The sequence below is a fragment of the Haliotis cracherodii genome, unplaced genomic scaffold (assembly GCF_022045235.1).
Source record: "Haliotis cracherodii isolate W230 unplaced genomic scaffold, xgHalCrac1.p SCAF_13, whole genome shotgun sequence".
Taxonomy (NCBI): domain Eukaryota; kingdom Metazoa; phylum Mollusca; class Gastropoda; order Lepetellida; family Haliotidae; genus Haliotis; species Haliotis cracherodii.
Genome location: NW_027266268.1, coordinates 4,746,320 through 4,760,206, shown reverse-complemented (window position 1 = coordinate 4,760,206; position 13,887 = coordinate 4,746,320). Strand labels below are relative to the sequence as shown.

The 13,887-nt window shown below is 40.1% G+C and overlaps 1 protein-coding gene across 5 annotated transcripts in view; it reads right to left on the bottom strand.

Annotated features, from left to right (window-relative positions):
- LOC139459524 (endophilin-B1-like) overlaps positions 1 to 13,887 on the bottom strand; it is a 66,196-nt gene that overhangs the window by 35,570 nt on the left and 16,739 nt on the right. For all 5 annotated transcript variants that reach the window (XM_071241047.1, XM_071241049.1, XM_071241048.1 and 2 more), the window contains exons 2-3: positions 8,316 to 8,457; positions 6,684 to 6,812 (exon numbers count right to left, since the gene is read on the bottom strand). In XM_071241047.1, coding sequence (XP_071097148.1) covers positions 6,684 to 6,812; positions 8,316 to 8,457 — 271 coding nt within the window. The remainder of the gene's footprint in view (positions 1 to 6,683; positions 6,813 to 8,315; positions 8,458 to 13,887) is intronic.

Sequence of the window (13,887 nt, the reverse complement as noted above, 5' to 3'; positions counted from 1 at the left end):
CTTGCTTTGCTTTGCTCTGTGAGAAACTGTGAAACCAGCCAATCAATAAAGAGTTTTGGTTTCTGAGGCATGATCAGCGATCGCTGCCACGGCAGTCGGGTTAAATAAATTCCGACGGTGCAGGTTAAGTGGCAGATTAGGGATCATTTCTATGGCAAATTGTGCTCACTTTCTTGTAAGGCATCAGGAGCTATTTTCAACATTTTTCGCAGGAAATGGACGGGAAAAAAACGGCTTGAAATCTGAACCAAATCTATTGTTTGCTCAATTTTGTAAAAGCGAGATGTTTGAGGACATTTTGATTCAGCGAGGCTATGTTGATAACAGGATTGGAAGCAACTAATGAAGAATCTAACACAGAGAAAGGATCTTCTTCAGCAATTTGTGACCAAACTATTGAATGAGAAAATAGATAACCAGATATGTAAGAAATCAGCCAAATAATATTTCAAGAAGAATAAATAGAGACTGACAGGCTTAACTGGCATAATGACATGTAATAAACTCTAAAGGCCACACTTCATATTTTTTGATTTACAGATTTTAAAATAAAAAGTAACTGCAGCAGGTTGGAAAGAAAAAAGAAACTATAACACTTCCTACAGTGCTTTTTCAAGGGTTTTGAGATTTAATCCAGTTGGTCGGAGAAAATGAAACGGTCTGATTTTACTGGTTCTGATCCTGTCTTTATCCTGGGTATTTCTGTGGTATCAATAATTAAACAAGACTGTTCATTTCTACATGTCAATAAGAAATACTTATTATTAAAGTTATTATCAAAACTAATTTGACTGTAGGCAGCATTTAAGATCTGGCAATTCTGGCTGTAATCATCGTAATACCTACTGATGCTTTTATTATTCAGGTCAGTGGATCGGTAATGCCTCAGAGACATTTGCTCTACAGCTAGGATACGGCGGCCATAGACCCCCATAGACGCCTTAGGGCGTATCCCTATCTTTTACAGGCCGTAGGGGTTGCCGTGGGATTATCATGATTATAGCACAGAGTTATGATTTTTTTAATTTCTAGGTTCGCCGTAGCAATTAGACAATTAGACACGCTGTAGCCATGACGTAGAGTGGTTCCACGGCGACCATACTTAGGACGTATGGCCTTGCGTTTGCTGTGCAGCTGCCCTGTGTAGTGGTAGTGTCAGTCTGGCCGCACGGTCGCTGTGTGGTCCCCCTGTGGGCGCCTTGCATCTGCCTTGGTATTTGTCAAAAACCTATGGCCTCAGCAGGTTTTCTGTCTCCACAAATTCAAAATATGCCATGCGCTTACCCTAACATATGAGACTGCTACAGTATGTGACCGTAGGATTGAGGTGACCGTAGGAATGAGGCGGCCGTGGCCCTATAATTACTACTGGCCATAGATATTTTAGACCCCACGGCCGCTGCAGCAAATTTGACTGAGTCATAAACCAAATAAATAAAGAGTAAGGCCTGATAGAAGACGGTGTAAGTGGGCTGCTGTGATACACGAGACGGGGCATTGATGATCAAGGATTTCAACTGGAATAATTCCAAATCTATAACAGAATTCCATTGTATATCTTTTGAGCTTTATTTTCATTCAGATTCATGTGTTTTGGTTCTGACTGGAAGATGAGCTTGGGTCAGGCTAATGACTGTGGCCAGGTCTGGTCATTGTCGTTCAGTCTCTGGACTCTTCTGCAGGTTTGGGTCTTGTCTAAGGAACTACAGACTTTGCATTTTGTTATGATCCATACACTGACAGAGTTATTGGGAATGAATTGTTGACAATTATCATAGAACTTTTGTTGTGTGAATCCAACAAATTGTGCATGAGCAGTAACTGATTCTTACTCATTTTCAGTTTTGTTGTTGTTTTCAGTGGGGTTCTCCAAATTGAACACAAATTGTCTCTCCTGATCGAGCCCTACACAGATTGATTTCGCGATCTCTTCTGATTGAATCCTACACTATATGAATTAGATGTCTCTCCTGATTGAATCCAACAAAGTATAATTCAGCTGTCTATAACGACTGAATCCTACAAAGATTGATTTAGCTGTCTCTCCTGATTGAATCCTACACTATATGAATTAGCTGTCTCTCCTGATTGATTCCTACACAGATTAATTTAGCTGTCTCTCCTGATTAAATCCTACAAAGTATGATTCAGCTGTCTATCACGACTGAATCCTACAAAGTTTGCAACAAATGCACACACGGAAGCCTGTAGGAGACACTATAACTATAATGACAGACATTGCAGGTAAGTGTGAAATTGCTGACACAGCTGCCTCCGTACAGCATGTGGTTTAATTGAGCACAGCCATATGCTGAATTGAATACAACCGTCTATCAACTCTTTCTATACGCCACGCCCAACAATGGCATGTACCATGAGAAATTTCAATTATATATGACATATGGACTTGTAGTTATGACATGCTCCTGCACACACTCAGCAAGCCCCATGACGGCACATTCTGAGGCCACAATAAGATGCTATGTGAGTTTAACACAGGCACTTATCCTGGTGACAACACAGGAGCAGGAATACTGGGAGTCATCCTGACGTATCTCAGTTAGTGACTGGGTGGTTAAGTGAGTAAGTGAGTGAGTGAGCGAACGAGCGGTGTTTGAGTGAGCGGTTGTGTGGGTGGGTGGTGTTCGAGTAAGTAAGTGAGTGAGTGAGCGAACGAGCGGTGTTTGAGTGAGCAGTTGTGTGGGTGGGTGGTGTTCGAGTAAGTAAGTGAGTGAGTGAGCGAACGAGCGGTGTTTGAGTGAGTGGTTGTGTGGGTGGGTGTTGTTCGAGTGAGTGAGTGAGCGAATGAGCGAATGAGCGGTGTTTGAGTGAGCGGTTGTGTGGGTGGGTGGTGTTCGAGTAAGTAAGTGAGTGAGTGAGCGAATGAGCGGTGTTTGATTGAGTGGTTGTGTGGGTGGGTGGTGTTCAAGTGAGTGAGTCAGTGAGTGAGAGAGTAGGGCTCATGTGAATACTATGGGGGATATTTTTTAGTCGTGAAGACTGAGCACACAATTTAAAAAAAATATCCCCAAATATATTTATGATCCCGAAACCTTTTCGTTCTGGACACTAAGGTGAATACGGTCATGCAAACAGTTAGTCATCCATGTGACTTGCTAGACATGAATTAACTGAAGCGTCATGAGAAACTTCCCCGCATGACAGCTGGGATGTCATGAGCTGGCAACCAGAATGTCGTGACACGAGTATTGATTGCCCGTCCCGGCTCAGATGCACACCTGGAACAGCTGGTCTGCAGTACACAGAGCAGTCATCCCACACTGGGAAAAGTGATACTGTCTTAATTTCAATTTTCATTCTGTGGGCAGGCTGACATTGTTTTGTATATACATCAACTGGTGAACCTCTAAATAATACATATTCGGTGTTTTAGGATCACAATTTACAAGTATAATCAAGACTTTCATAAGGCAATTATTTTTATACCTGTCACATCACAGATCCACGATCCAGTTGATCTTCAAATAAAACAAGTATATTACAAATTCTCGGTTATTTTTCCTGCTGACACGTCACACAAAAAAAATATAGTTTGTGATTACGCTGTCTTTAAAATGAATTCATCAACAGCACATATCTATATTACATAATGCTCAACTGACACTCATATTTCATCAAATCGATCCATCGTGGCTGATTCCTACATAATAAATGATAGAGTTCTCTCCCCTGTTCATCATAATTTGAGATCACGAGATACATTTTTGAGGACCCCCGTTTCAACAAACATCATGGCTATGATTGCATATATATTACATAGTTACAGTCATGAGATGAAACACAAAAAGTTCTGAATATTATTACTTTTACCTCATGTCTGTGTATCTATAAGGGCTGTAACGAATACACAAAATAGCGATACATTTCATGCATATAAGGTTATGCACATGAAAAATTATTTATGAATACTATATTTTCCTGTTTTTAATACATGTATAATGCAAACCTTTTTTCACCCAGCTGTGTACAGAGGAGTGCACATTATACAAGCAGACAAGGAAAGTTAATATTTTCCCCAAGCCAAACATAATACCAATAGAAAGAAACACTGATATCAGGATATAGCAAGTTAACAAATGTGTACTGAATAACTAAGTCCTGGTATTACACTACATTGACATAAAAATTGTTCACTATATATCTGGACTTATGTTTCTAATCTAGTTTATTAATCTTATTCAAAATTTCATACAATATTCTTTACATTAATTTCGGCAATTATGTTTGTTTGTTTTGTTTGTTTCTTGTTTAACGCCGCACAACTGACAGGCAGATTTTCAGCAACCATAATTACCACTTCTGACTCCTTGAAACAAACCTTAGTTGTCAGAGAAATCTGAATGTATATATTTGTCATAATGCCGTAAAAAGTTTGATTTGTCGTTGTGTGTCTACTACATGTTAGTATATTGTTTCATCAACTGAAGTTACAAGACCATGGGAGGTGAGGTGAAATGGGGTTTAACGTTGCGTCCAAGATTATTGCACTTATCATGCTTATACAGTGACATACATGTACATGTGTGTGTTTGTGTGGCTGCTTGTACTAGTCCGGACTGATGCCGGTTGATAGTGCTAGCTCACTGAGATACCATGCCTCAGTTAAACATAAATACCCCACTCAGACACATGCAGTATACTGACTCTGAGCCGACCAGTCCTTGTTTTAGCCCCTTATTTCAAACATATTTAGTAAAAGCAGCTGCTAAAAAAACAAGATAATACTATGTTTTATTCCTGTTACAATATTCCTGAGATATATTTTCTCCCTATCATTGCACTAAAATTCTTCAAGTTATTATATTGAGCAATTAGAACTGAATCCCCGGTAGAGCCAGGCCAAAGTGTTTGTACAGCTAATTCCTATTTCCACCTTATACAATGAGTCATAGATGTTATAAATACAAACTATATTTCCTTGTCATAGATGGTTACCGTATTCAACGTAATAAGCGCCCCGCTCTAATAAACGCCCACGGCGATATTTTCTAATATATTGGCAAGTGAACAATCCCAATAAGCACCAATTTCAACTGATCAATATAAACAAGACTTATTTATTCATGTATAATATGCACTCGTGTGTTATATGCAGCATTATTTATGGGCAATTAAATCCTGGAAAAATATCTGTCGTATATAAACAGTTCAGGCCGTAAGCATAAACCACTAAATTTCTCTTTCAAATCTGTTTTTTCCACCAAAATAATATTCTAATAAGAGCCCCCTATTTATAATTTTGAGAGCGCCCTGGGCGCTTATTACGTTGAATACAGTAATACAACAGGCTTTTATTTAATGAATCAATATTTTGTTTTTGGGTGGATAATTCAATAATTCAATACCAAAATCAATACAAGAGTGAAAGATTTTCACTGAATACATGACACATGACTCATAACATCGAAGTATGTACTTGTATATAAGGCAATCATATGTCAAGATTTCTCATAATTACCCAAGTGTGAACACAATGAATAAGTAGAAATCGGGTTAAGTCAATTCTTAGGCTTAGCCATTTGAACTGACACTGAACAAGAGCTGACTATGTTAAGTACAAGGACTATCAAGGTGGACACAGTCAATGTGTTTTTGCTGAAGTGCACAGAGGTTGAAGTAGAAAATCAGCTCCAAATACCACCCCCATCCCTACTTGGGCTTATACACATGCCAATCATAGTAGGGCGTGATACATGGTTCACAGCAAAAAACAGAATGTGTCCTTCCAGGACAACAGTGCCCCAGCTGTAGACCTCCATGTAATCACAGCTGCAGTTGGTGTGAGGCGCTGACCTCCATGTAATCACAGCTGCAGCTGGTGTGAGGTGCTGACCTCCATGTAGTCACAGCTGCAGCTGGTGTGAGGTGCTGACCTCCATGTAGTCACAGCTGCAGCTGTTGTGAGGTGCTGACCTCCATGTAGTCACAGCTGCAGCTGGTGTGAGGTGCTGACCTCCATGTAATAACAGCTGCAGCTGGAGTGAGGCGCTGACCTCCATGTAATCACAGCTGCAGCTGGTGTGAGGTGCTGACCTCCATGTAGTCACAGCTGCAGCTGGTGTGAGGTGCTGACCTCCATGTAATCACAGCTGCAGCTGGTGTGAGGTGCTGACCTCCATGTTGTCACAGCTGCAGCTGTTGTGAGGTGCTGACCTCCATGTAGTCACAGCTGCAGCTGGTGTGAGGTGCTGACCTCCATGTAGTCACAGCTGCAGCTGGTGTGAGGTGCTGACCTCCATGTTGTCACAGCTGCAGCTGGTGTGAGGTGCTCACCTCCATGTAGTCACAGCTGCAGCTGGTGTGAGGTGCTGACTTCCACGTAGTCATGGCAAGAAGCGCCAAGTTAGACATGTTAGAGTGTCTATGAGAGAAGACACTGCAGTGTGGGCCTGAGGTCATGAGGTGTTGCACCAATGTTCTGTGTTTACAGCCCCATAATCTCCCACAGTAAGATACAACAGTGGTCAATACAGGTTTCAGTGGGCAACAGCAAGTGTTCTGTATTTTGAGGTCAGAAGTCTGTCCTTGAAAAGGATCTTGATGACAGTTGGATATAATTTGGGGAAATGAAATTTCTCCAGCGATTAAACAATCAAATTGTCATGACCTAAATCCCTGGGCAACAGCTCTCCTCAAAACAATCACTTGTCAGGTGAACTCACCATAAGATGTTCCTGGACCAAAGTCGTTGCCGGCGTCCACCATGTGCTGGCCGAGTGACTCGCTTGATGTCATCCTGTCCTTCTTCTTCTTCTCCAGCTTCTCGTACATCATGTCCTCCATCCTCTGATCTGCAATATAACAATCCTCTCATCATCACAATCCTCCCAACATCGCAATCCTCCCAACATCGCAATCCTCTCAACATCCCAATCCTCCCAACATCGCAATCCTCTCATCATCCCAATCCTCCCAACATCGCAATCCTCTCAACATCCCAATCCTCTCAACATCACAATCCTCCCAACATCACAATCCTCTCAACATCCCAATCCTCCCAACATCGCTATCCTCTCATTATCACAATCCTCCCAACATCCCAATCCTTTCATCATCACAATCCTCCCAACATCACAATCCTCTCAACATCACAATCCTCTCTACATCACAATCCTCTCAACATCACAATCCTCCCAACATCACAATCCTCTCAACATCACAATCCTCTCATCATCGCAATCCTCCCAACATCCCAATCCTCTCATCATCCCAATCCTCCCAACATCACAATCCTCTCATCATCACAATCCTCCCAACATCCCAATCCTCTCATCATCACAATCCTCCCAACATCACAATCCTCTCAACATCGCAATCTTCTCGACATCGCAATCCTCCCAACATTACAATCCTCCCAACATCACAATCCTCTCAACACCACAATCCTCTCATCATCACAATCCTCCCAACATCCCAGTCCTCTCAACATCCCAATCCTCCCAACATCGCAATCCTCTCAACATCGCAATCCTCCCAACATCGCAATCCTCTCAACATCCCAATCCTTTCAACATCACAATACTCCCAACATCACAATAATTTCAACATCACAATCCTCCCAACATCACAATACTCCCAACACCATAATCTTTCCAACATCACAATCCTCCCCACATCACAATACTCCCAACACCACAATCCTTGCAACATCACAATCCTCCCAACATCACAATACTCCCAACACCATAATCCTTCCAACATCACAATCCTCCCAACATCACAATCCTCCCAACACCACAATCCTTTCAACATCATAATCCTACCAACATCACAATCCTACTAACATCACAATCCTACCAACACCACAATCCTTTCAACATCACAATCCTACTAACATCACAATCCTACCAACATCTCTTTTTATCATCACATCACAATTTTTCAATATTGATAATTTATAATAAATAATTTCTGAATGCAGACAGGTAACTTTGAAGATGGGCAGGCAAAATGTATGGGTCACCTGCCTGACTGTCTTGTTAAGTTCTTCAATTATTTCAAACACTGTATGTTTCAAACAATAAAGAAGCTGGTATCCATAAAAGTGTCAAGTCCCATTCTGTGACCTTAGCCACTAGTCAAAAGCCTGAGTCTAGCAAACTTCTGTTTGGTCTGGTAAGCTCAGCTAATGATAATCCATATACTAACACTAAATTCCACAGAAAATCATGCACAGAGACATATTTGGGGCTACAAGTCTCAAAGTGTTTTGCACAGACTTCATGCTCTTCCAACTTCTAAATGCCAGTCATAGACTTAATACACTGGACAATGGAAGCTGATTGTCAACTTACTTGGGTTTGGTTGTATGACACACTCTGTGCCCTTGAGGACTCTCTCTGTCCATATCCTCGTCTTGTCCGATCTCTGGAGGAGGTTCTCGAAGTGAGCATCAAGTTCTGTCTTCTCTGCGGATCCAAGTTTTTCTTCTGTGAACTGGAATGAAATCAAACTTTATTAAGCACGTAATTCAGGATGCATTCTTTCATCAGCTCATGTGTAACCTTGATCACAAATATCGTTTTCTAAGCATTTAAAAAAATGATCAACTTTTTCAGCTGAATGGGCTAACAGTTTTGCTCCTTTTCTGTTTATCGCAATGATCATATGATGACGCATGTCAGTAATGTAGACAGGCAGGGCTCTCATGCTCACCAGGTACATTGTGTGCCTGTGTTTGTTGTTAAACAGTATTCTCAGCAGCAAACAATGACCAAACAATCACGTGATTCATTATGAGCAACGATCCATGCCGTCGGGGTACGAAATCACTATTGCGATAACTATTCATATTGAAAGAAACGATGACAATAACTATTGATATTGAAAGCAACTGTTGCGATAAATATCGATAATTTTCAGTGTATCAGTTTAGATGGATTTTAGAGTTGAATTAAACCTTAGAACTGAAGTTTCCATTGACAAATGATTGAATGTGATAACAACAAATAACAAGTAAAGTTTGATTTGTTTTTTCTTTACCCTAATAATTTAAGAAAAAATAATTCACATTACCATGTGTAAATTACTACCACTCATCTTGCTCATGATCAAAAGAAAAACAAATTTGAACATCATTGCATGTACAATCGAAACTATCGATATTCCTAACTGAAATCGATACTATTGTTTGGAAACTGATTAAACAATTGATTTATTGACTTTAAGTGCTTACCAATAGCAATATATCGATATTTCGATTTATAATGACACCCCTAAAATCAACCAAGTCACCAGGACTGACCAACCAATCCATTTGGTTGCTCCTCACGAACACCAAGTCTAACCTGAAGTCCCTACAGGGCCATTCCAAATGAGCTGGATGTTACGTGTGGTGTAATCTTTAGCCAAGAAGGAAAACGTGTCTGCGTAATGAGACCTGGCTGTATGTGTAACACAACAATCTCAATGTGATGTTCATACTTTACGGTGACACCATCAAACTTTCATGCAAAGTATCAACGTATTTGGTGTAGAGATTATTAGCTAAGTGTGTTTCCATATCTGGAACATTATTACTGACATTTATAAGGAATTTTAACCATATTATGTAAGCCTTGGCAAACATATTAATACATATTTTATATTCCTGATATATGATATGATGATGCTGCAACACCCAAGGGAAATAACATCACTCTTAATCATAATCAACATTAAGAGATAATTTCACTCCCCGGAAGTAACTTTAGAAATAGACACTGTGTACAAATACATTGGTATAGTGGTCGTCTAATCTCATTAAAGTCAGATCTTAGTTCTCGCTACTGCAAAACAAAGATCTGAGTACATTCCATTACGGGTGACGTCAGACCGACCTTCGCAAACTTTGACCGTCTAATTGAATGACTGACAAGAAGTCGACAATAGACAATGAGAGGGCAGCTTAATCGAGCTTTACAACACGAGTTTCAAACTGGCGATGACGCTTCGAAACATATTCTGACATATACTCGATTAAAAAAATAAAAACTGAACAAAAGAACATTCTGGAATGGCCAATAGATGGTCTAGATTGTATGAATACAGACACAAAGCCCCAAACTGTCTTTCTGAATACCCTGTGTGGTTTTTTTCAATCACATTCCAACTGTCACTTTCATGATCTGATAAGTAATCCTCTGATTGGTCAGATGAAAGGTCGTTCTGACATGACCTGCAATGGGATGTCCTCAGATCTTTGTTTGGTGGTAGCGAGAACTAAGATCTGATTTTAATGAGATTGGTGGTTGCCCCACTTACCATATAGTGCCAAATGATTTGAAGCCATATATGTATACAGAAACAAGTTGAGAAAAAAGTATCTTCACTTATTGGAAAGGTTGGACACTAGTATACTTAGCAAGGAGACTGCACTGATACATGGAGCTTATTAAAAGTAGTTCCTGCAGGATGACCTCACTTGCATATTTATTGGACTAAAAATGTTTATGGCCCTGTCACACTACAACGTTTTAGACTAAGAGTTACTTGCACCTAGCATGGAAAAGACAGTTAGTATGTAGTCATACGTCAAACTTTCATTGAAAAAACATGATTTTAACGTATCCATAGCGTATACATAACGAGGGTTTACTGAATATGTAACGCATGTCTAACGTATTAGTAGCGTATCACTGACTTAAGCATAACTTATTACAGTTTATAAAAGCGTATTGCCAGTTGGTGTCCAGCGTGTTCAACGTATGGCCAGCTTATGCCTAACGTATGAGTAACGTAAGACTAGCGCGCTCAGTGTAGGGGAAAGGTGCCTAAAATGGGCCATAAGGGTAATGTATATCTGGCGTATGTAAATGTATGTAGAGCGTACCTCTAACGTATAATTCATACCTTCATACATTCCCATACACCGAAAATTTTGTGCATGCACAAAAAAATTTTTAAGCCTCAGTGTACTACAACATAAAACTTTTAAGGTATACAACTTACACCTAACTTATCCATAGCGTGTTTCAGCATTGCCGGCGTATGTCGCCATACGTTACTGCTATACGTTGTAGTGTGACAGGGCCATAACTGGTTTATAGAATCGATAAGACTATTCCTGCATGATGAAGCAGTTTAAGACAGGAAAAATGATCTGATTTTTTCCACTTTATCAACATTGAGTGCAAATGGTGGTGCATGAAAGCAGCTTAACATTTTTTTCCATCTGCACCAAGTTTCAGGAAATCTGATGTTAAGGTCCAAGTTTTGCAGTTTATTAGCCTTGGTAACCATGATGACTATTTCTCAGTATACACACTTTGTTATTATCAACAGAATCATGATTATAACCTTATGTTTGAAGACCTCAAATTGAAAGCCACAGCAATAATTATTTTACCCCAAATGATAGTTTACGCAGTTCATTTTGAATAATTTCATGATGAAGTATAGAATTGTTAATGATTCCATATTGAAAGACTTAGGGACAGTATGTATTTTACATGTATTATTACCACATAGGTAACATAACGAACATCCAATGATTAAGATCAGGGCACCCTTGCACAAAGTGATCTTAGCACTATGATTGTCATAAGTTTATATGTAAAAGAATTGGCCTCACGATTGCCTTAGCGCTAAGATCACTTTTGGAATTGGGCCCAGGACACCTAAACAATGTCAAAATTAAGGGTGTCTTTGACTCGTAGGTTTGCTGCTAAAGTATACTAGTGTACATTTGAGAGGGATACAAGGCCATTTCTTACTGTTATGCAATGAGAGGACAGCCACTGGTTTACTTGAATTGTTTACATACTTTTATAAACTGTACATGAAGCTGAACGTGACACCAAGTAGCCAGTCACACTCATTCGGGCCCCACACTCAGAATATCCCTGTCAAAGGTTGAGCAGTATGTTGGAATCTCATGAGTCATGACCCCCTAAATCTTGAACATTCAACATTATACTTTGTACTCCCAACAAGCAAGACAGACTGGTGACTCATTAATGTAACTAGCCCTCCTATAGTCACGCTTTTGTAAAAGCATGCTTGAATAGATAATCACTATAATTTTTCTCAGATAAACATTTACACTACAGCCTTAAATCACTAAGGTAGCTCGGCTCTTAGGTAAGTGAGTCACATGTCAGTGGCTGATTCACAAATGTGTCAATGTCGCAAAGACATTTTCTCCTAGGCAGTCGGCAGGTTGGAATAAATTACACCTATCCCGACAGAAATGTTACCAGTTACGGGACAGCGGGCAGGCAGCTATTTCAGCCACTGAACTAGGGTGAGCACCTGGGCCCCGTTCCAAATAGCGATCTTAGCGCTCCCGGTTGTAACTCCCATTCTTTAATACTAACATACAACAGTCGTAGCGCTAAGATCGCTTTGTGGAACGGGTCCCAGGAAGACAGGACCCTTAACTTCCGTTGTTCATGCATTAATTTCATTTGAAGGCTTAAGACACATTAATTGACTATTACCTGCATAAAATAGACAAAGATGGCTATTTGATATATATAATATATATGCATGAGTGAGTGAGTTTAACATGTTTAACGCTGCTTGTAACAGTATTCCAGTTATTTCACAGCATGTCAGCTAAATGTGACATGAAAGCCCCAAGTGATTCAGGTCTCAGATGTTTACCACAGTTCGCAAGTACAGGTCTAGTGGTGACAACCTAAAACCATAATCATGATAATTGGGGTAAACCTGCAGTTCAACCCACAATCATCATTGTCATAGGTCTCTGGCGTTTCAGCACAGAGAATTGTGTTGCCTCAGACAACTGGGTCACCTAAATATAAATGACACTTGGACATAAATACCTGACGAGTTATAATGTTTTCGAATGTGCCACTCCTTATCATGCTAATGTATCAATCTATCCAGTGTTTATCAGTAATTACCAGTTTCTTACCGGCAAAAATTAGGCTTGGACCGGTAATTCATGTGACTGCCAGTCCACAGACAAATAAGGTACCTTATATATCTTTGTTGTTGAACAAAACATCGGCGATAATAAGTAAAGTAGTAGGGGAAAAAGAGAAAATTGTGACTGAAATTTGTGTGAATGACATGTAAATCTCAATAAGTTACTTCAGATATGACGTCATTGAATTTGTCAGCCATAAATGAATGAGTGAGTGAATGAGTTGGGTTTAACGCCTCTTTTAACAGTATTCCAGTTATATCACACAGTGTGTTAGCTTAATGTGGGAGGAAAGCCTAAAGTGATGCAGGTCTCAGACGTTTACCATTTCGGTGAAACCCATGATCACGGGTATGGTGTTGACAAACTTAGAAACATAATTGGGGCGAACCGGGATTTGAACCCACAATCATAGATTTCTGGCGTGTCCAAGGGACGAAACTCTGCACAGCGAATCGTGGCGCCTTAGACAATTGGGCCACCCGTGCCCCCCAGCCATAAATATACACAGCATTGTTTATGATGTTGTAAGAAGTAAAACTAGGTTAAATTTGGGACTGACAAAAATTGGGAGGGGGACTGGTAATTTTTTAAGTTGCCAGTTCACTAGGACTGGCAGTTTTAATAAGCCAGCCTGAACACTGATTCTGTGTCATGTTGGAAGCAGAGAAAAAAACATCACACAACAACATGATCTTGTCACATGGTTTTCAAGGAGTAAGTTGGAGAGATGTGTAATTGCCAATTGTTTAAACATGCCACATCGGTGGCCACTTATGGGGCTGTGTAACCGGAGATGGACTCACTGTGACAACATGACACGGACACGACCTGGCACAGTGCAAGACTTTGGACATGTTAAACTGTAAATGTCCTCAGTCAATTGTATTGAAACAGAAACAACCACCCATCTGCAAAAAAGATACTCAAAAGAAGTTCAAGGACACACAATTCTTTCATATTACCATAGTTAATCTGTCATTCCATGAAAATAC